The 22,514-nt window shown below is 40.2% G+C and overlaps 4 protein-coding genes across 18 annotated transcripts in view; 3 read left to right on the top strand and 1 right to left on the bottom strand.

Moving 5' to 3' along the window:
- The first annotated feature begins 2,140 nt into the window (after positions 1-2,140).
- gng8 (guanine nucleotide binding protein (G protein), gamma 8) lies at positions 2,141-3,769 on the top strand. Of its 2 annotated transcripts, none has more exons than XM_033978731.2 (3): positions 2,141-2,214; positions 3,081-3,165; positions 3,641-3,769. In XM_033978731.2, exons 2-3 carry the CDS (start codon positions 3,082-3,084, stop codon positions 3,767-3,769), a joined length of 213 nt encoding a protein of 70 aa, XP_033834622.1. In that variant the 5' UTR covers positions 2,141-2,214; position 3,081. The 2 variants fall into 2 exon arrangements, with proteins under 2 accessions (XP_033834622.1, XP_055082504.1); XM_055226529.1 differs by having other exon boundaries at positions 2,148-2,214; positions 3,051-3,165.
- Positions 3,770-4,323: 554 nt separating this feature from the next.
- Positions 4,324-13,965, top strand: tmem45b (transmembrane protein 45B). Its single transcript, XM_033978195.2, has 6 exons — positions 4,324-4,404; positions 11,912-12,109; positions 12,199-12,405; positions 12,979-13,163; positions 13,462-13,604; positions 13,668-13,965. The coding sequence occupies exons 2-6, from the start codon at positions 11,920-11,922 to the stop codon at positions 13,777-13,779; spliced, it is 837 nt and encodes a 278-aa protein (XP_033834086.1). The 5' UTR covers positions 4,324-4,404; positions 11,912-11,919; the 3' UTR covers positions 13,780-13,965.
- On the bottom strand, positions 13,789-21,092 carry nfrkb (nuclear factor related to kappaB binding protein). Its single transcript, XM_033978193.2, has 26 exons — positions 20,972-21,092; positions 20,470-20,596; positions 20,186-20,387; positions 19,981-20,108; positions 19,735-19,906; positions 19,557-19,661; positions 19,406-19,479; positions 19,256-19,337; positions 18,975-19,158; positions 18,805-18,913; positions 18,595-18,721; positions 18,448-18,525; positions 18,301-18,377; positions 18,165-18,211; positions 18,015-18,075; positions 17,771-17,945; positions 17,575-17,681; positions 17,348-17,471; positions 17,191-17,270; positions 16,907-17,094; positions 16,418-16,688; positions 15,848-16,027; positions 14,875-15,606; positions 14,677-14,783; positions 14,381-14,516; positions 13,789-14,295 (listed from the first exon to the last, which is right to left on the bottom strand). The coding sequence occupies exons 2-26, from the start codon at positions 20,593-20,595 to the stop codon at positions 14,155-14,157; spliced, it is 3,813 nt and encodes a 1,270-aa protein (XP_033834084.1). The 5' UTR covers position 20,596; positions 20,972-21,092; the 3' UTR covers positions 13,789-14,154.
- Positions 21,093-22,184: 1,092 nt separating this feature from the next.
- Positions 22,185-22,514, top strand: part of LOC117380997 (ryanodine receptor 1-like) — a 42,573-nt gene continuing 42,243 nt past the window's right edge. For 11 of the 14 annotated variants that reach the window (XM_055226959.1, XM_055226956.1, XM_055226951.1 and 8 more), the window contains exon 1: positions 22,199-22,375. In XM_055226959.1, coding sequence (XP_055082934.1) covers positions 22,328-22,375 — 48 coding nt within the window. In that variant the 5' untranslated portion in view covers positions 22,199-22,327. Of the gene's footprint in view, positions 22,376-22,514 lie in introns of all 14 variants that reach the window. The other 3 variants (XM_055226962.1, XM_055226961.1, XM_055226949.1) reach the window with 1 other exon arrangement.

Raw genomic sequence — 22,514 nt, 5'->3', positions numbered from 1 at the left:
AGCATACTTAAATATGAGGTCATTTACATTATCTTTAACATACATTGTGCTTAAATATGAGGTCATTTACATTATCTTTAGCCTACATAGGCTGCTTAAATATGAGGTCCTTTACATTATCTTTAACCTACAGCGTGTTTAAATATGAGGTAATTTATATTATTGTTAGCATACATAGCCTGCTTAAATATATGGTCATTTACATTATCTTTAGCCTACATAGTCTGCTTAAATATGTGGTAATTTACATTATCTTTAGCATACATAGTCTGCCCTACTTAAATATGAGATAATTTACATTATCTTTAGCCTACATAGCCTGCTTAAATATGTGGTAATTTACATTATCTTTAGCATACATAGCCTGCCCTGCTTAAATATGAGATAATTTGCATTATCTTTAGCCTACAAAGTGTGCTTACATATGAGGTCATTTACATTATCTTTAACCTACAGCGTGCTTAAATATGAGATCATTTAAATTGCACGTGCAGTCATCAGTCACAGGCTTGAACAGAACTACAAGTACTACAAGTCCTGTACTATGTCACCTCGACTTTCCTGCAAATAGAAAACAGTATTTTGTCTTACTCTACTCATACAAAGTTCTGGCTTTGTTACAACCAAAATGTCTTACAATGATTGTATTTTGGCAACACACAACTGATTTTATTGCTCAAAACTGTTGCAGTCCATCAGCATATGCCAGTCTCAAGTCAAACAATTCAAAATAAAATGCGAGAGAAAAACACAAAAAAAACTTACATTATCCAAAGTCTTCAGTGAAAATCTCTCCATTTGTCTATCTAACCTTATACTAGTTAAATTGCATGGATTGGATTTAAATATACCTTTATGATGTGGTGTTAACTGTAACTTATGGTAGGTTTGAATGTATACAATGTGTGTTTGATCATTACAATTGAATTCAACTTTACCTCAGAATATCTGAATGACATTAAATTATGTTTTATATAACATTATTTCTCCATGGATTATGCGTGTAAACAAGCCTACCCTTGTGTTATTTATGGAACGATCATACATGGTGCATGAATGTATGTTTATGTATCTAGACAAGATGTTAAGCATCATTATTTAAACTCTAGTCAGCACATAAAGAATATGTAGGACCAGTGGTTAATCAGCAGATGGCGTTGTTTCAGTACTATAATTGAGTAGCACTGTATGAATCATGTTTTTCCTCAACACGGTTTTCTTACCCATATGATGTTGCCTATTGATGGTTTTCAGCTTCACTAAGAAACATTTTGAGGATTTTTTCCCATTCAAAATATTTTGTTTTTAACTGTTATTTGCTATGGCAACGGGCCTAATATTTTACCATTCTGAAGCCCATAGAAATACATATGTATCTAAACCCATGGATAACAGAAAGCTTAAACCCATGAATATTTGTGTTCCTGTCTTTACAAATCTTCTTAGCAAACAGACATATCCTGACTTTTCTATCACACCTGTAGCTCTCGGTCTGTTATTGACTTGTGTTGATCCTCGTTTGAGTGAGACCAATTACAGAGATGCTAATGATGCCTGACATTTCACTACCACACTGCACTTTGCCTCCTGCTGCTGTCTACACTACAGGATAGATGACAAGTCCATGAAGAGCTTAACTATTCCCAATTTATTTATATTTGGGGAGAGTTGGATATGATTTTGGATTGCCAAATATACTGAATAATATAGCCAAGATGTATGAAATATTTGTTAAGTAAATGCATTATCATTGCAGGAAAAGGAAATTTATTCAAGTTCTGTATTTTGTCTATGTACACATCTTTTAACTAGTTATTTTTTTCTGTGCTTTAATTTTTTATGCATTTTATATACCAATATTGTGTGCACTTACAGCATGAACATCTAAAAAAATAGTTAAATCCATTAGGAACAGTAAGAAACACTACCGGACTGATATATCTACAAATACATACAAAATACTGTAACAAACTAAATTATTTTACCTTTTTGATTGGTGTTTTTGTATGCGTGAGTTGTAGAGAAATAGACACACAGAAGGCGAGGGCCACATGTGGAGCTGCGGAGGCTGAGCCTCATTATGTGAAGGTGGGAATCTGCTGAAGACCTAGTGACTCCACCTCATCTCTCCAGTCACCTCCACCAGACTGTTACTGTAACGCGGACCGGGTCAAGACCTAAATGAAATCAGGAGTCAGTGACGCTGGCCTTCTGGTAAGTTATGTTTTTAAACTTCTGATGTTGCCTACTTGAAAAAAAAGTAATTGTTCTTTAAGTGATTAACATGTTAATTAATTGTAACCTACATGGACATATCTTTACTTGAGTGCTGAAGTGAAGTATTTGATCTGTGCCTATATATGTAATATGCAAATTATTATTATTATTTTTTTTTTTAATTTATTATTATTTCTAAGTCATTCAGTTTACTCAAAAGATTTTTATGGAAATGGGCACTTAGTCATAACTTGCACCGTCTCAAGTGAAAAAAATACAATAAAACAAAGCAAGTTATTAAAGTAAAGGTGACAAGTAAATTGTGTCAAATTTTGTTACAAAGTGTTAATGTAGGGATAACTGTATTTACACTCTGCAGTAGCGGATGGTTCCCTACGGAGGGCCCCTCCCACTCCCTGGCCCTCACCCCCTGGAGACCAGCCTCTGCCACTTGCAGCTGAGACCCAGGGAGCACAATTAATAAGGCAAACTGAAACAGGCTAGGCACCATGTGATCTCCTTATCAAAACAATATATAATTTTATATTAAGGATGGCCACAGTGACTTGCCTCCATTTAAGACACTCTTCTCTCATAGCCTACAACATTGACCTGTCCACAATCTTAGAATAATATTGCCTTTCTCTCGACTCAGCATGTTTTACCAACTGACTCTAATGTAAAGTACAGCCCTAGTCTGGTACCTCACTACATCTAACAATTAATTCATACTGATTTAAATGTCTTGCTGATGCTTTTACATTGCTGATTATTATGTCCTACTAAAATGTTAAATTCAAACTAAAAACACGGATTATGCTTTTTCATGCCAGATTGTTGATATCAGTGCTGCTGCTGTGTAGGATGTCGAACAATATGGCCAAGATTGCAGATGCCCGAAAGACAGTGGAGCAACTAAAACTGGAGGTCAACATAGAGAGGATGCTGGTAAGAAACATGCACATCACATCATCTATTAAGAATAAATGTAAGCAATAAAAAACAATTATCTCATTCATATAAACAGTGAATACATGGATTGTGCAACAATGATGTCACAATACATAATACACACACACACACACACACACACACACACACCCCTACACCCCCCCCCCCCCCCACCCCCCCCCCCCACACACACACACCCACACACACACCCCCCCCCACCCACCCCCACCCCCCCAACCACACACACACCCACACACACACAGTTTTTATGTATATTTGTGTAAACAGACAGTTTGGCTAATGTGCACAACTGTTGTCTAGTAAAAATAAAATTCAACATGTTTGAGATTACAGGTATTGCCAACTTTTACAAACTAATTACAACATCATAAACAAAGCAGCAACTACTGCACTGTATTTTATTTGGTTGCTTTAGTTGAAGCGAATATATAAATTTTTATGTTTTGTGCAGGTGTCTAAGGCTGCTGCTGAACTCATGGCATACTGTGAATCTCACGCCAAAGAGGATCCTCTGGTCACTCCCGTCCCTTCATCTGAAAACCCATTCAGAGAGAAGAAATTATTCTGTGTCATTCTGTAAACCCACAACAATAGGCAAAAAACAAAAAACAACAGAATGTTGTAAAGTTGTTTAAATAGTTTGATGTCTTTTTCATGTTTTATGTGATGTTTAACCATTTAACCTTTAAAAATAGGACAATGATTGTCAGTGGTTGACACTGATAGCAATAAACTTTTTTTTTTTTTAACACAAAGTAAAGGTCTGTTTTACTGCCTCCAGCTGCGCCGCTCCCTCCATATTCTGTTTATTATTAACTTGTACAAATACCCACATTTTCAGGCCAATCGATTTGTTTTTCTTTGCCTGCTTTTATGCTACCAAGTCACTGTACATGATAGAGAAAAGTCCTATATTATTCATCTTCAGGTGAGTAAATGTGTCAGTAACTTTCCTCCATAAAGCAGCTCAATGAACAGGATGTGGTGACTCCTCTGTGGTGACTCCTCTGTGGTGACTCCTCTGTGGTGACTCCTCTGTGCCTGAGCGGAGGCGTCTGTCGCAGAGCTGGTGCCGGTGATGGGTGGGGCCATCGCTGTGGAGTCGGTCGGGGCAGAACAGGTGTGTGCAGTTAACACACGCTTCCCTAACTGACAAGATCCACGCGCAGATTCTACGTTTAACTTAACCTTTGGGAGATTGAAGGACAAAATAAGGTAGGCCTTTGTCAACTCTAATTCTCTGACGCTGTCAAATGCATCCTGCAGGGCTTGGTGTTGTTTCTCCAAAGGAGAAACATTTAAAGTTATCTAGCCATAAAGATATAGGTTACATTGAACACAAACTGAGTAAATGCTTATAATAAAGTGCATGCCGTGTGTTTGGCTGAGACTATGTGGGTTTATGCTAGAGCAGCAAGCATGAAGGAAACTGGACAGATCAAGAAAAACTTGTCTGACCGAGTGCGTAAAACACGCAAGACACGATGAAAGAAAGAAGCGGATGCTGAAAAACTAAAAAAAAAGAAAAAGAAAAAGACTCCCCTTAAACGTCAGTGTCACGTTCACACTCTTACCAAAAAGAAGTATATTAAAGTATACTTAAAATATGCTATATTGTATTACTATATAGGCCTACGTATTTAAACTAATAATTATAGTTTACTTTTATATCCTTCAGATCAGTTATATACAAGTCAACGTTCATTCTAAGTACTCGGCATATCTGGAAAATACACTCAAATGTGCTTAAGCACAGCTAAAACTGTATGTATAGTTATATCCCTGTAAGTCATTCATGCATTTTGATATATTCCGGTGTCCTGATTTTGTCATTATAAAGTCAGATATTTGATGTGAGCAGTAATCCTCATCTATCACTAAACCAGACAAGAGTCATATTTTTCTTGGGGTTTATTGACAATAAATTCATTTAATCAATTCATTAAACAAGCTTGATACATACTGTCATTTTATTAAGGACTGGGGGTCAATAGGATGTATGTTAGATTTCGATTTTAAATTTCATAAACTTCATAAAGACCTATCCGTGTTCCCAGGCATGAGGTAACCATGTCCAATATAGCTTTTACTACTAACAATTGTTGATTTGTTCTTATTTATAAAAACATTGGCCATAATGTCCCTTTTTATTTATGTTATAATTTGGAGTTTTGGTTCTTAAAACGATTATTCAGTCAAAAAGCTGCATGTGGTTAGGTTGCCAGTGCAGAAATCCAGTTAGCTTAAACCATAGACTGTATAAAAAAAAAAGTGGACTGAGTGTGACGTCACCCATAACGTAACGGGGGGGGGGGGGCTCCGGGAGTATTTGGGACCCTTTGCGACGGGCTGTCTGGACCCTGTATGTCCTGAGCAGGAGCTGTGTTTGCATTGCCGACTGTAAGTCAATTCAATTCATTTTATTTTTGTAACGCCCAAAATCACAACAACAGTTGTCTCGAAGGGCGTTCATGTTTTGGTTGATGGGGGAAACTGGAGTACCCGGAGGAAACCCATCCAGACACGGGGAGAAACATGCAAAACTCCACACAAAAAGGCCGGGGTGACCCGGGGATCGAACCAAATCTTCTTGCTGTGAGGCATGAGTGTTGCCACTCAGCCACCGTGCTGCCTACACACAAAAATAAACAGAGGTGATAAGGCAGTGGCCTGGGTCCCAGCATGCCCTGTAACATGGCCACCACTAAAATACAAAACAGGTGATGTATGGAGTCAGTCAGGTGGTAGAACAGTATATCCACAGGCTCTGGGTCTCTCTGGAGTCTATACAGGTCGAAGTGGTTCTGGGCCTTAGATCAGTGAAGTAGAGAGATGTTCAAATGTTTATGGTCTGAGGCACCTGGCAGCTCACTTGAACAGAGCTTCAATAAAACAGAAGCTCTTCTGCTGCACGGCTTCACAAATCACATGCACTTTGTCCAAATCAAAACATCTCCTATACTTTAAAAACAAGAGCATATGCCAAAAGGTACAAAACACAAAACAAGAACGGCTAACATAGCTTATAATCAGCCCAATACAGAAACTGAAAGTAGGAATCCCACAGTGAGTTGGCTACACTCTGATGCTCTCTCCTTTGCCGTTGATGTGGTGCAAGCGCAGGTACACGTCTGTCCCAATGCCGTGCATGAACTGAATAGACAGAGAGCCGCCCAAGTACTCCGCATAGGCCCTGGAGGTGGGCAGCCCGAAGCCAAACCCATGCATGAGTCAGACCTGTTTTGGGTGTATGTTGGACTCTGTCAGGGCTGCCCTTTGTCACTGGCTCTGTTCATTGTTTTTATGGACAGAATTACTTGGCACAAAAGGAGCTGAGTCAAAAGGCCAAGCTCTTGATTTACCGGTCAATCTATGTTCCTACCCTCACCTATGGTCATGAGCTTTGGGTAATGACCGAAAGGACAAGATTGCAGATACAAGCGACCGAAATGAGTTTCCTCCACAAGGTGGCTGGGTGCTCCCTTAGAGATAGGGCGATGAGCTCGGTTTCACAGGAGGAGATCGGAGTAGAGCAACTGCGCCTCCATGTCAAAAGGAGCCAGCTGAGGAGGCTCAGGCATCTGTTCAGGATGAAGAGGACGCCTCCCTGGGGAGCTGTTCTGGACATGTCCTATCTGGAGGAGGCCCCAGGGAAGACCCAGGACATGCTGGAGGGACCATGTCTCTCAGCTGGCCTGGCTTGGGGTCCCGTCAGAGGAGCTGGAGGAGGTGTCTGGGGTAAGGGAACTCTGGGAGTCTCTGCTTAGACTGCTGCCTCCACAACACGGCCCGGACAAATAGACAAAAATGGATAGATGTTTTAAACCTAAAAGGTCTATCTCTGATCTGAATCCTCAGTCAATCATTAATCGATATTATTTTGGTAACACAACTGCTAGCAATTCTATGCTGCCAGCCCAATTTGTGACCCAACAGGTGACCTGTTGGGTCACAAACTGCCATTTCTGTACTTGAATAAAAATGAGCAGTATAAGGTTTTAACATGATACCATCATGAAATTACATGATACTCATCTCAAAATTATGTCATAATTATCTCAAAATTATGTGATATGTGATACAAAATTTTCATAAAATTTCACAATCAGAAATTATGAAATTATGTGATATTTAAAAGAGGAACTACAGCAACAATGTAGGATCTATGCACTGAAATTACTGTCAGCGCTGCGAGCTACCTATGCTCCTCCACATCCAAGTCCGTGGCTGAGTGAACTCATCTCAGAACTATGGGAATGACTTGAGTCACCCTCTTTACGCACAGATTGCTGTGCACACTCCCAGCACCCTGGGAAGATGGCTCAAGTGGAAGAGAACTCGGGGAAAGAAGGCACCTGATTTGTCTGTTATTAATGTTCACATCTTGATTTACGGACACAATAGTGAAATAAAAACACCAGGATCATGTAGAGCAGGTAAATATGAACATGTTAAGTCCAAAATGATGAGGTTCACTGCAGCAGTTAGAGAGACAGGTGACAATCTTTCAATATAAAGGGAATTGGAGTCGATGGAGCCGGAAGAGCACCCATGAGCACTTCCTATTTGAAACACCGTGGTTAGCATGTGTTGTCGGGCGGTGGAAGGTGTGGTGAAGAAGGAGCTGAGCCCAAAGGCGAAGCTCTCGATTTACTGGTCAATCTACGTTCCTACCCTCACCTATGGTCATGAGCTCTGGGTAATGACCGAAAGGACAAGGTCGCGGATACAAGCGGCCGAAATGGGTTTCCTCTGCAGAGTGGCCGGGCGCACCCTTAGGGATAGGGTGAGGAGCTCGGTCACACGGGAGGAGCTCGGAGTAGAGCCGCTGCTCCTACACGTTGAGGGGAACCAGTTGAGGTGGCTCAGGCATCTGCTCAGGATGCCTCCTGGATGCCTCCCTAGGGAGGTGTTCTGGGCATGTCCCACCAGGAGGAGGCCCCGGGGAAGACCCAGGACACGCTGGAGGGACTATGTCTCTCGGCTGGCCTGGGAACGCCTTGGGGTCCCACCGGAGGAGCTGGAGGACGTGTCCAGGGTGAGGGAAGTCTGGGAGTCCCTGCTTAGACTGCTGCCCCCGCGACCTGGCCCCGGATAAGCGGAAGAAAATGGATGGATGGATGGTTAGCATGTTAGCAATGTCCATTTATATACAGTCTATGGTGTAGCATGAAACCATCACGTAATTTTGAAACAGTATCACGTAATTTTGAGATGGCATCATGTAATTTTATCATATTGTCTGTAATTTCGTGTTTATAACACGTTAAAAGGTTAATAATAACACAAAATGTGGGTTAAATAAATAATTCACACTGTTAGGTTAGGGTGGATAAGGCTGGTGACTGCCACAACTGCCCAGTAGTGATGGACTTTCAGCTTGGATCCTTTCATTTCAAAGAGCCTGGCTTATATATATATATATATATATATATATATATAAATATCCTAATGACAGAAGCCAATGTGAGAACTTATTTTATCTATAATTTCACTACAGAGAGAAATAACCAGGGTTACGATGTGTTTGAAATGGTTACGCTGAGAGCGGGAGTGTTTTTACCCTTTGGAATGATGAAAATCTAAATAAAACGTTGCACTAGAGCAATAATTAAAACTATTATTATGATGTCAGATATGTTTTTTGTGCACATAGGTCTATCGTGTTGCCTGCTCTGCTTCTGTGCTGATTCTTGTGTTGGATTAGTATTGATCAGTGTAAAATGTATACAAATTAGAAAGAAAAACATTTGGTTCTTTTAAAAAATGAAATTCGGTTCCAACCATTCAGAACCGTTCTAAAGAGTCGACTCATTCATTAACGTCATATCACCAGTGCCCAGAGCTTAGGCCTTTATCCTCCTGCTCCAGACCAACATCTTATAAAAGGTATTTAACATGTTTAGTTTTTATTCTAAAACGAAGGCTTCTTTATAACTGAAGCTTTTGTCAATTGTAAGTTGCTGTATGTAGAGTGTCAGTATTGTGTAGTCTGTGCTTGTTTCTTGCAGTTTACTGGTCTAATTACAAAAGGATCAGTTGAGCAACTAAATATGCTAAAATGCTATTAGCTTAAGATGGATATTTTCTTAAAATAGCCTAATGTACAGCCACAATTGATGGAGAAATGACGTGCTAAAGTTATCAGACAAGCCTAATACTTAAAGTGTAAAAAGCGGGTTTATGTTAGCTTTAGCCCAACGGCGCTAACGTTTGTCTCTGCCTGAATTAACGTTCAAATTGAGAGATAAGTACAAAGTGCGGACAGAACTTTTCAAGCTGTTCAATTGTATAAACTCCACTCATTAAAATGAAACATTTAGCAATGGCCTCTAACCGGCGCCTCAGTCCGGGGAAGCTCCTGCTTTGAGGCCTCCCTCAGACTGGACCCGGGCCCCTGCGGCCCCTGTGGGAGCGGTTTAACTGCGGTGTGACGCTCACATCTGAGCCCTGTTACTGATGCGGTCTTGGCCTTGGTCTTTGTAGCAGCACGCGCGAGACCACGTGCTCACGCGATAATTATTTACTCAAGGGAAAAGGCTGGCGGTCAAACAGTAGAATCCAACGGTTTCATCTGGAGCTGGCCCCTCCGCCGGCTCCACCGCAGCGCACGGCGTGCAGGCTGAGCTCATCTCCTGTTTTGTACCATATGGAATAGTTGCGGCCGCCAGACGGCCCGCGTGCAGTGCCGCGGGGTCAGGCCGTGCAGTTCCGGTCCCTTACACACACATAGTCTGTGGTCCAGCATCAAACTACCGCGGTGCTAACTTCTTTGCTGAATGTTAGAGGAGTTTTATCGTCTTCACTTGAGCACACAGACAAAATCAACATACTGTGTCCCAACAGCTCTAAGAGAAAGGTAAGATGAGATTTCTTATTGACATGCTTATCCTTTGTTAACCATAACCATTGCCTCTTTTTCTCTCTCTCTACCTATGTGTGTGTGTATATAATATATATATATATATATATATATATATATATATATATATATATATATATATATATTTTTTTTTTTTTTTTTTTTTTTTTTTTTTTTTTCAGAAATCCTGTGTCTGTTAGAAAAGGCATCACCTGGTACAGTTTATTTTACCAGTAAATGTGACTAATTGACACACATTGATTAGCTGGTTGAACAGTGACTTCACTGGAAAATGTGCCATAGCAAATGGGATCTTAAGTGTCTGTTTTTAAAGCTGTCATTTCATGCCTCATGCATCAACACTTCTCAAACTGTGTCACTCACTTCTGAAACTGTGTCACTGTCAGCTCCTTCAAGTGGTGTGCTGACAGAAACATTTGCAAGTGAAAACACATTTTTAGATCTGGTTTTGCCCTAGTCCAAGTTTAGGCCTGGTTGGATGGTCAAATATCTTTGTAGGTGGCGTTTTGTGTGAAAAGTTTGAGAACCACTCATTTTCCCAGGCTAAATCATCTTATTTCTAGGTGCACAATGTAACTTTGGTGGTGGAGGGTTCACCACCTGCTTGACTCATGGCGATGTTAAGTCTTTGACATATGGGATTAAAAAGATATCTTGCATTTTCTTCCATAATGTGGATATTCAAATAAAGATGGATAGATGGAAGCCATAAAATCTCCATGGAAACAAGCAGACGGTGGACCCTTCCATGAAATTAAATATTGCACCTTTTATAAATTCAACTAAACCAACTAATCAGTGTAATACATTGCTACGTACCATGAATGTACTTTACTGTTAAATTTACTTGAATTTCTGCTGTTAAAAAAAAAACTAAAATAATTTTGTTCTATATTTTCACAGGCCATCTGTCAAACTACCCACAACTTAAAAATGCCTGATGTCAGAGGAATCATCTGGAAAAATGTAATGATGAAGCTTACAAACAAGTTCCTGCAAAGAAAAACTAATGAGCATTTGGTTTAGTTTTTTTGTTGTTGAATAAAATACCTGAATGATTTTGTTGTTATTCTTTCACACTGCCATTAAAAGACGGGATTGGGACTAGGAGTTTGTTCATAGTAAACTAACAGTATATCATATACATTCCATGAGCTAAAAGTAGGTTTCAAGTTCATGACTGATAATTCAAGTGTACTTCCAAGTGCACTTCTATAAACTAAGTGGACCAATTTAGTCCCTAGAAGTAGACTTAAGTAAACTGCTAGTATACTTGTCTTAGTGTAGTGGAGAAAGTATAGTTAAGTATACTTTTTAATGTGTGCTACAAGTACACTACTTTTTTGGTAAGGCTACAGACTTCATATGTACCACACTACACTAAAATAAGACAATGGACAATGAATTGCATTACAAAGTGAATTTCCATTGTTACAACCCACAGGTTGTTTGAATTTGTCTTTGCAAAACAAATCACTAGTATCGGCAGAAAGTCTACTGCCACCTTCAAGGAGTATTCACGCTATATCTTTTAATGTGTGCATTTGTTATTCTATAAAGCTTAACTCTACTTAAAGTTTAGAGTTGCATAGCCTAAACAACCAAATTTCTGATCAGTGTTGTCATTTTTTAATTTGGGCATTAGGTAGACCATTACATAAATATCACTTTACAGCATTGTGTTAATATAAAAACTAAAGATAGTCAGATTTTATGGTTCTAAAGGTTGCTTAACCTGACTTATCTCAGACAATAAAATATGGAATTTACTCAACAGCAAAAGTACTTTCTCTTTAATTCTGACAGCTGAAAAAATTGGTAAATTACCTGTCTTTCTAGGCCTGAAAATGGCCAACTTTGGAGGACATGCCATCCCAGGTTCCTTCTTCTTTCTGTTTGGCGTGTGGCTGACGGTGAAGCATATCCTTCATCACTACTGGAGGGTGCATCAGCCCAAACGCAGACAAGGGACTCCTCCTTTTCTCAAGAAGATGCACTACTTTGAGGGAGGATTACAAATATTTGCTGCTTTTGTTGGTCAGTAACAAAAATATTAGAATAGTCTTTAGACACCTCCCTCTTTGTAAATGACTTAGATCACTGAACTAGTGCTTGTTTTTATGAAGGTATAATGGTGGAACAGTTTGTCCCGGATGGCCCTCATGCTCGCCTGGTCTCAGGCGGGTCATGGGTGAAGCTGATGAACTGGCAGCACTGCACCATGTATCTGTACTTTGGGATTGCAGGGTTTGCACTGGTCGCCTCAACTGCCATCAAACTGGTGCCTGTTGGGGTGGATCGCCTCACTCTGTCCATGGCTCTGTTTGTTGAGGGTAAGCCATGGAGGATAATAAGTTCGTCAAACGGGCAACAATTAGAGCGATAAATGCCTCTGAGTCATGTATTACACTTCACACAGTTAATATTTAAAGGAATTTTATTTCTATTTGTACTATTTTATACTTTTTTTTTCTCCCTAATGATTCATACTAATGCAACTGTCTTAAAGGTGTTTGCTCATGCATGTGTGAGTAACACGGTCCTGAATTTGAGGCTTCTTTTTCTAAAGATTCTGACTTTCGGACTCTGCGCTCAAAAACATTGCATAGTCATTTCTCAACAATATGAAAGTTTGTGGTTTACTACCGTGAAATGTCACAGTGGCTCCCACTTCTACAGTTTCATACAGGAAATTAAACAATGTAGTTAAAAACTAAATGCCTGGGGGAAAATTTTCAAAGTTAAATGGCACTTTTAGAGACTAATAATGCACTTAAGGTTGTATTTTACTTTGATATCAAAATTATTATATTTTGGATACATAGTGTAGTCTTACATCTTGTCTGCAATATTTGAGTATAAATAAAAATAGAGCTGATGTTTGACAGTGTGGTCCTGTGTCTCAGGGTTTCTGTTTTATTACCACGTGGCCATGCGCCCTCACCTGGACGCACACATCCACACTCTGCTGCTAGTGGCTGTGTTTGGGGGTGCGGCCTGCTCTATGTTGGAGGTCTTCATAAGACACAACATCGTTCTGGAGCTGCTGGGGGCGGGGCTCTTCATCCTGCAGGGCACGTGGTTCTACCAGGTCTGAATTATCACACACTGTAATAAGTGACTGCAGAATGCCCTTATTCTGTAGCCATTAAATGATTCTGCCCTGAGGCAGCCAAAGAAACTAATAATGGCCAATAACAATCTGACAACTGTGGTTTTGTTTCCATTTCAGGGTAGCAACAGATGATGCAGATACATAATTAAGGCCATTTAGTGTACTTTTAAAGTCCTAGTTTTTTTTTTGTTTTTTTTTTTACTTTGAACTCAAATTAGCTTTATAAAATGATGGAAATCTTCAAAACTGACCTTGTACTCACATCATGTTACAGATTGGTTTTGTCCTGTATCCGCTGAGCGGACCCCAGTGGGAGTTAGAGCAACATGACAACATCATGTTTGTCACAATGTGCTTCTGCTGGCATTTGGTCAGCGCTGTGCTCCTGGTGACCAGTACTTCCTGTGTGGTGTGGTTGTAAGTACATATTGTTTTCAGTATTGTTTGTACAGTGTAAAAGCTTTTTTTCCTATTTTTAAGCATGTTGAGGAGATTCTCTGCAAATGGACGAGACATTGAAATTGGAATGAGGAACACCTCATCTGCATCCAGTTCCCAGAAGTCTTTGCTTCAAGAATCAGAGGAGGATTAGGTTCATTTTACAAGCATTGTTCTGGATTATATTATATTTAATTCACCATTTCTCAAGGTCAATAGAAAGTCAAAAGATAATTCAATCTATGTAATATCTGTGTACTTATGAACATTTTGTACATGTTGTAAAACTATTAACAAGTTAAGTGTATTTTTGAAAATAAAGAGTGAAAGAATCCATTCAAAAACAGCACTGTATTCTTATGCATGTTACAAATTTTAAATGACACCACAGGAAAATATTAACACTATAGAGAAAACAACATGTAACTACATTTCACAAGTTGTGAGAAAATCTCATCAAATTTAACTGGAATATAAAAACACCCAACAGATATCTACATATTAGTTTTAATTTCCAGTTGGTCTAAGCTCACTGTGGCGGGGCGGGGGAAGGGTCAGGGGGGCGACTGGGTGAAGGCGCCGTGACAACCACAGTAGAGACAGCCTTCGGGGATCCTGCAGAGGCCATGTGCTGCTGAAGCTGCTGAGCTGGGACAGTTTGGATTCGAACCTACGACAAAGTTACAAATTTAAGTGACCTCAGAGTACAACAGGAGATAAGCGCTTCCCTTGTGTAACATGCAAAGTGCCCTCACCTGAGTGGCCTGGCCCTGCTGCTGCAGCTGCTGAAACTGTTGAGCAGTGACAAAGCTGACCGGCTTATTTCCTGCAATCAGTTTTGTCCCAGCCGGCATCGTGGTCAAGATGATGTTCCTCCCCAGACTGCTGATGCTGCACAGAACAGACATGTCAAAGCATATTAGCTTGTACAAATACACAACACTTTATTAGTACTAATTATTTTGTAGGTTCATTTTAATATCTTAATCATTTTTATGTACGGTATGTGTGTAAATGTATGTACAAACATGAAAAATGGGATCACACTTACTTTGTGTTGAGGTTTCCTTTCACAATAGGAGTTGTCACCACACTTTTACTCTTAAGCGGCTGATTAAGGACAGACAGGGGAACAGTGATCCTGGCAGGTAACTTTCCCTGTGATGCAAGAAATAATTTATATTAGAAAAGACAAGTTATTTTTTAGGTTAACTGACATTTCTAGAGAATCTTTTTTTTCTCTTCTTACTGTTTGTGTGGAGACTACTGTAGCAGGGACCTGCCTCACAGTTGCAGTTGCAGTTCCTAAAGTGATTGGTGAACCAGAAGCGGCTGAGGCCACAGAGAGTCCTTTAGCACCGGCCACCACATTGGCAGCCATAGTGACCACAGAGGCAACTGAAGATGCAGCTGGAGGTTTACTGCCAGCAGAGGGTGCCATTGTGATGGTCTGAGCTGGTTTGGGTGGAATCACACCGAGGCCTGGCATTATACGAATAGTGGCGCTGCTCTTTTCAGGTGAGGAGACTGTGGTAAATGTCCTTGCTTTTTGATCAGCCACAGAGACCGCTAAGGTTGGCATAAGACGAATAGCAGTATCCCCAGTAGCTTTTAATAGCGCAGTACCAGGACTGGCATTATTGGTGGGCACCTCTCCGGAGCTTGGAGCAGAGCTGGAGGCTGTGGTGGGCGAGGGATGCGTTGGTGTTACATGGAGAGTGGCTGATATGCTCTTACTACCTGCAGCAGCGGCTTGTCCCAAAAACTCTGGGGTGAGTTTCACCGTTGCCACTGGAGACTTGGTAAGAGTTGCCATCATGTCCGGGGTGATTCTCAGGACTGTTTGCCCTTTAGCATCTGTGGTGATGGAGGACGGAGGGAGACGGAGCACGTCTTTGCCTTGGATGCGCAGGTTTGTTGCAGTTATAGGGATACCACCTCCGCCTGTAGTCTTTACACCTAGCTGACCAGTGATGGACACCTTCATAGAAATGATGAGCAATGTTATAGCAACCTATACAATCATAGGTGGTGTGCAGGTTATGATATAAAAAATAAGTCACTAAACCAATACTATTAATAGAAAATAAATAGATGACCATTTTATTGCTGGGGGTAGATAAAACTCTTGTTAATACCACAATAAAATATGACTACAATGTTTGTCTTTTCCAAACATTACAGGCCTTTATAAGGACTCTACAAATAATGTTCAGACCTACCTGTTTGATGTTTGAGCTGCTGACTCCCTGAAGCACCGCGGGTGAAGAAGGAGCATTTGAAGGACTACCAGGAGATCCTGTCTGTGGTTTAGTGACTGTTAGCGTGGACACAGACAGAGTGGTGGGCACTTGGACTGGACTGCTGTTGGGCTGGCTTCTCAACGGCACCGACACCATAGCCTGTGCAAAATCCTATTAATTTACACGGTGCACTATGTAACAAGTCTGCTACTTGCTTATGTCCATAGAGATGTTATTGCTTTGTCTGGAATGTTTCATGCTGATCTACCTCAGTGGAGACAAAGTGACACCATCAGGCCAAGTTACAGATCAGATGAGTGGAGAGGTGACCTCACTAACAGAAAATGCATTTTTTTCAGTGTTTTTCTAAGCTCCCAAAACACACAGAATTTAATAAATTCAATATAGATCCTTTTTTATGCCACATTGTGGAACATTGTAGGCAATGTAACAACACCAAGGAGACAAGCAGGTGGCAGACCCTCCACTAGAAAATGTATGTAGAGCACTTTTAACAACAAATATCTGTGTACAAGTTGCATTACATACCTGTGAGATGCCCTTTGCAGCCACAGAAACGGGCATCCTGATCTGGTGGGTGGGCTGGTGCATTAGTGTGGCCTGGTGACCTCCGGGAGCAGCAGCGAGACCAGGCTGAGCAGAAACTACGCGGACCTGAGGAAGAGTACCGGCTGCGAGGTGGCTCACTAAACGTGCTGCATGCTGGGACGAAACAGTCTGCGAGGCAGGTGGGGCTGCCTGACTAGTGGGCAAGATGGTTCCCAGCTGAGGCAAGGGTGGTGGAGAGACAAGAAGCACACTGGGAAAAAAAAAAAATTGTTTTACAAAAATGCCAAAGGGGAAACTAAGTACAACATTTTGTGAAGTTATTAGTTCTGAAATGTACATGAATTTCACTATTTGGCAATTGTGATGATACAATTTTTAAATTTGGTGAAAAATTGCTACTATAAGAAATAAAGTGTAACTATATATATATACATATACACACAAACACACAAATAAATGTATACCCACCCTGGGCTTGGGCATGTTTTAATTGTGTCAGGGACTGCAGATTTAGTTGGAGTTGTGACTGTAGAAGGCAGAGGTGACTTGGGGGTTCCTGGTGTGTTTGGGGTCGTGGGAACTGGCGACATGGGAGTGGTAACCATGTCTACTTCCAAACATCCAGGTTTATTGCCTCCCTCTTTGCTGCCAGACTTCTGCCACACAACAATAGAACAAAATACATTTACGAATTGCATAAATGAATGTGCACAATGAGCTTATTTTGAGCTAAAACGTAGGGACAGACTCACAGCCTTTGGGGCAGGCTTGGGCTTCTGCTGCAAAGCTTTTCTTGCTTTTGCTGCTGCAGCTTGTGCCTGATGGATTCTCTCTGGATGTGATAATAAACAAGTATTACATGTTTTATACCCATTGCCTTTATTTTATAGTATTATCTATATTGCTTACCAAACTCCTCCTGGCTACGACTGCGATGTAGATAAATCCACAGTTTACGGCCAATATCATATTTCACACAAGGGTCTTTCTCGTAGTGAAGTCGATCTAGAGCTCCACTCACTACTGTATTTACCTAAATTACAGACAATTAAAACTTTTAAAATCTCTTATACTAACTATATATAAACATACACATGGTTGATAGTGGGTTTCGGGTTAGTGCCAAAGTGTCAGACCTGTGCACTTGTGACTTCTGGAGCAAGAAATTGAGAGTCTTTAAGCAGCTCACAAATCTCTGCCCTAGTCCCCTCTCCATTGGGTAATCTGGCTGCAGCATCCCTCACTGTTGACAAAACCAAATTATCTGTCAGTATGTTTTGTGCAGTTACACTTTACATTATAAAACTAAATTAAATTGACCCTGTGTCTAACCTAGAGACAGTATGGTCACATATGGTGGTCTGTCTGATCGCAGCAGTGTGTGTTCTCTGGCTTTGTTCAGTGACATTTCTTTGTCAAAGACTCCTTTGACTGGCCCCACCACAGACTCAAATCCATGCATTCGGAAAGTGAATGCTTTATGAGGCTGGTTGTATCGTTGCTGTTCCTGCAAATGGTAGAAAAAGGTTTAACTGGACCTTAAATATAAAATAAATTATCATCAGCAGACACCGACTTGGATTTGAAACAGCTGTTTTTCATCTCCAGTACTTGGTCGAACCACATAATCAGTTGATCTGTGGAAAGATTACAACAATAAATAATACAATTCTGTTAAGCGTGTGGTACAGTACAGTATTACTTTATATATTAAAGTAAATCTTACACTCTTGGTATGGGTGAGATCATTTCTAACATTTCTTCATTTTCTGTCTAAAAGGATAATAGAAATGGTTTGTTGTTTGTTTATTGTCTGTGAATCAAGTTAGCTGGTTAAAGTTTAGTTACATTTTTTGGGTTACCTTTATAACTAGATCTTTAGAATCAAGCCAAAGTTGACATAATGCACTCAAGTCTTTCTCTGTGTCCTGGGTTGGGCCTGAAACATATTAGGACTACTTGTTTATACAAATAGAATAAACAGTATGTACATTTGAAATTGTTCTTACCAATCCACCTCCACTGTTGTGTCTCATCCGAAAACTCCACAAATGGTAAGAAGCCACTGGGTAATGCCATGCGACCATCTGAAGAAGGTAAAACATAACTATAGTAATCCTTCCCAATGCCAATATGTTATAATAATGTGCACAAACCTTTGGTCTCTCCAGCAAGAAACTGGAGTGCTTGAAGAACCAGGTCAGACCAACAAGATGCAGAAGAAAACCATGCATTTAGGGAGCTGGCAGGGGAGGACTGCCACAGCTGGATTTTCTCTTCAATCTAAGATATTTGAAATGTACATTAAGTGTCAGTGCTTTTAAAAACGCAAAATAACATAAAATCTGAACTTAATACACATATACCCCAGACGTAGTGAGGGCTTCTGTTCTCAAAATGCTCTCCAACAAACTGAAGAAACTAATGGCGATTTCTTCAACTACAGCCGGGCTGGTCTGACTCTCTTCCACCATTCTGAAATACAGTGAATTTAGTGATGAATTTTGCACATGTATAAAGGTAAATGTAGGCTTACTCCTCTTTGATGTTGGTGAGTGGAGAAGAGGGAGTCTCTGGGAGAGCGTTGATCATGTTTGAAGGAGCTGAAGTCGAGTCTGGAGCTTCACCAGGATCTTCACACTCCACTTTGATTGGTCTCATTTTCTTCTTGCGTCTTTCCTCTTTGATTTTCTTTTTAGGTAGAGACAACTCGAATAATGCTGTGAAAAATATATGAATAAATACATCTAGTCACTTCATCCCTCCATTATTCATTATTTAGCTTAACTTTGTTCTGTTGTTTTTGATTTTACTCACGAATTGGTCCTTTTCGTCCCATGTTTGCTCTTGACAATATGTCTCCAAGGTGAACATCAGAAGTCACAAGGTCTGGATGGTCCTACAAATATATACAATGAATTTGGTACTTCATTATTGGGCAGCCTATCCAACTCAAACTGATCTTACTGGCTGCCGTTTCCTCTTCTCTCGATGATTATGCAACATTCTCTTAAGGTCCTGTTCTCCCAGTTCTAATTTCTCTGTAAGGAACAGAGGCTTCACAGGTTGTTTTTCCAAAATTAGAACTAGCAGTATTAGATGACACAAGATTACTCACCTGTTGTCTTCATGTCTTGAGTAGAGAGGCTTGGGAGGACCCTCAAAGATACGGTATGTGTGGGGGAGGAGGGTGACTGGGGTGCTGATGTCCACATGGACAACTCTATAATATACCACACAATATTAGAAATAACAAGTTAGTTCATATGAATTATAGATAAAGTCTGAATTCTTACCATCATCAGAGGAGGATGCATTACTGTCACCACACTCCGCCTTAACCTCCTTCAATATACGGTTAAGTCTTCTTCTAACCCTCGGCTCCCGCATTTCAGCATGACTTTTACTCAGAGCTTTTCTTCTTGGTGGATAGTCCTGACCATTATGAACTGCATAGTCCAGAAGCTCCTATGAAATCCGCACATGTGAGAGAAGTTATAGTGTTGAATTGTGTAAGGTTTTGTATGTATAGAAAAGAATACCTTTCGTGACACAAGAATCTGTTTTAGGAGTTTGTGGTAATACTGCTGAAGAGCGTACAATTGTCGTTTCCTTTGGGATTTGGCACACAGATGTCTGTACTTGACTACTTCAGGGTTGAAATAGCCATCTGCAGAAGAAGGAAAACATTATTGATTGCTAGTCTTAAAGACAATATTTGACTAATATTATACTATTTGACTTCACCTCGGAATAGCTTCTGTGCACGATGAAGGGGATTTCCGAAGTGAAAGTTCCTGTCACTGAATAAATCACTGACGGTGCGATCTTGTTCTGAAATATTCTGGTCTGGAAACTGTGGCAAAAACTGGCGTAGGTGCTGCCTCTGTGCATCTGATAGAACTTCAGTCCAAGTGCTTCCACTCAGCACAGAGAAGAAGATGTCAGGCTGTCAAGAAAATGTTGAATTATGTGATCTAAATACACTAATAATTCTGAATTTATAAGCTGAAGCTGTGCACTGAACTCACATCTTCCAGTAGGTCCTCTGGGAGACTCACTCTGCAGTTTCCCAGGAGACATTCCTCTGTGATGTGGCCACTGTTCCCTTCTTTAGAGTCAAGAGGGTCTCCCAGCATGTGAGTGATGGGATCCATCCTGTATTCGTATAACAGACAAGGTTATTACACTGAAATTCTATTTTAAATACCCTCAAATTGATTGCAGATGTCACCGCATTTAAGGTGTAACTTTTTGAGCAGTGCGTGTTGCTTTCAGTGAACTAAAGATATGGATTACGTTAAAACTCGTTGACACAAAGGAAAACACCATCATTTCTCATGTGCTGTGCGTTTATTACGCTGGGTCCAAAACGTTTATTTTAATATTTAGCATTAATACATGTCTATTCCAATCATACAGCTGCTTTAGTGCACCAGGCTCATCTTCCTCATGAACCACAGGGCTGCTACATGAGCAAAACTACTTCAGATTCAGACATAGACGATGTAACATAATTAAACTAACACTCACCCTTATATTTGTTTTGAGTCTGATGGAGTCATAGATCCATGGTTTTGTCCAAGATATCCCTGTCTTTTGATGTAGGGGGAACTATTTTACTGTGACACCGCTTTATTCTTCGTGTAAATCCACGCCGCGCGCCTCCAGTGTGTCGCCCTCTGCTGTTCAGAGGTGCACATGTTTCACTTTGGATTTGCTAATTGTTACAAGTGTGCTAACAAATGCTAACTGTTACAAGTGTAACTCTTAATATATTATTTATATATATATATATATATATATATATATATATATATATATATATATATATATATATATATATATATATATATATATATATATATATATATATATATATATATATATATATATATATATATATATATATATATATATATATATATAGTTTGAAGCAGTGCACATAGATATTACGCAGCCTTTCATCATCTGTTTGGATGGATTCGTCTCTCTTCAGGTGGACTGTTCAGGTGGACTGTCCAGATGGGCTGTTCAGGTGGGATTTTCAGGTGGACTGTTCAGGTGGATTGTTCAAGTGGATTGTTCAGGTGGACTGTCCAGATGGGCTGGTCAGCTGGGCTGTTCAGGTGGACTGTTCAAGTGGGCTGGTAGGTCGAAGATGAGACACAACAAGACTTGTTTAACTAGTAACATCCAATGTGCAAGGATATTCCCTTTATTTTAATAGATCCATGGGGCAAATGATCTGTTGGTTATTGTGGATTATTACACTGTATTAAAAAACATTTCAAATATTTAAGTGATCATTCACATTTCTACTCACACTGAAATGATGACATGTTGCATTAGGCTAATATCAGGCACAGTGACTGATTACAGGCCAAAGTTAGTCCAGATGAACATTTTCTTAGTTTTGTTATTTTAGTTTATTTGTTTGCGCAACATGTCAGTACAAACCAAACATGAAAGACTTGGTGTTGGTTTATGTTGCTTTTATTGGGAAGTAACTGGAAGTAATTGTTATTGTTGGAAAAAGGAACATAACGATGGCCTTATTCCTATTTTTGACTCTGATTCAATATTTTAAGTGTACAGAAATACAAAACAATGAAATAAAATATTAAACTGCGATAAAGCCATACAAACGTCTTGCATTGGGTGCAGAGTAGGATACTGACTCCACCCCCATGTGATACTGTAATGCAGGGGAATGAAGTGGTCTAGCCCTGTGGCTCTTAACAGTGAGGGAGAGGGAGGCACAGGAGCTGCCAGTGCTCCCCACTCACCCCATCTGCTCTATCCAGGAATAAGAGGGAGTAACACATGCATAACCTAAAAACCTGACTTTTTCTGTTGTCATAGTGTTTGTGTTGAGTCTCTGGGAGCATGGCTGAAGTGGCAGATGGAGAAGAAGAGATCCAGTTCCTCCGGACAGTAAGAGATGCTGTTGTACCTTTTATAGTCATTGTACAGCTTACACAAACGTTTCCCTTTGTACAACCTAATAGACCTTTTGGTTGGTTGTCTGTGTTAAACAGGGACTGACAGGGACAGGTGGTTTTGCCTGCATTGT

This window comes from Periophthalmus magnuspinnatus, chromosome 14 (assembly GCF_009829125.3).
Source record: "Periophthalmus magnuspinnatus isolate fPerMag1 chromosome 14, fPerMag1.2.pri, whole genome shotgun sequence".
Lineage (NCBI taxonomy): Eukaryota > Metazoa > Chordata > Actinopteri > Gobiiformes > Gobiidae > Periophthalmus > Periophthalmus magnuspinnatus.
The sequence above is the reverse complement of the archived record's forward strand: the minus strand, read 5'-3'. Positions and strand labels throughout refer to the sequence as shown.

Excerpts from the sequence above, each read along its gene's own strand:
- tmem45b (XM_033978195.2), top strand. The coding sequence starts at position 11,920 with ATGGCCAACTTTGGAGGACATGCCATCCCAGGTTCCTTCTTCTTTCTG. Across the intron at positions 12,110-12,198 it reads AATATTTGCTGCTTTTGTTG|GTATAATGGTGGAACAGTTT; the intron begins GTCAGTAACAAA and ends GTTTTTATGAAG. Across the intron at positions 13,164-13,461 it reads AGGGCACGTGGTTCTACCAG|ATTGGTTTTGTCCTGTATCC; the intron begins GTCTGAATTATC and ends ATCATGTTACAG.
- nfrkb (XM_033978193.2), bottom strand. The coding sequence starts at position 20,595 with ATGGATCCCATCACTCACATGCTGGGAGACCCTCTTGACTCTAAAGAA. Across the intron at positions 19,338-19,405 it reads AGAAGAGGAAACGGCAGCCA|GACCATCCAGACCTTGTGAC; the intron begins GTAAGATCAGTT and ends ATATATTTGTAG. Across the intron at positions 17,682-17,770 it reads TGTGACCATACTGTCTCTAG|TGAGGGATGCTGCAGCCAGA; the intron begins GTTAGACACAGG and ends TTTTGTCAACAG.
- gng8 (XM_033978731.2), top strand. The coding sequence starts at position 3,082 with ATGTCGAACAATATGGCCAAGATTGCAGATGCCCGAAAGACAGTGGAG. Across the intron at positions 3,166-3,640 it reads TCAACATAGAGAGGATGCTG|GTGTCTAAGGCTGCTGCTGA; the intron begins GTAAGAAACATG and ends TGTTTTGTGCAG.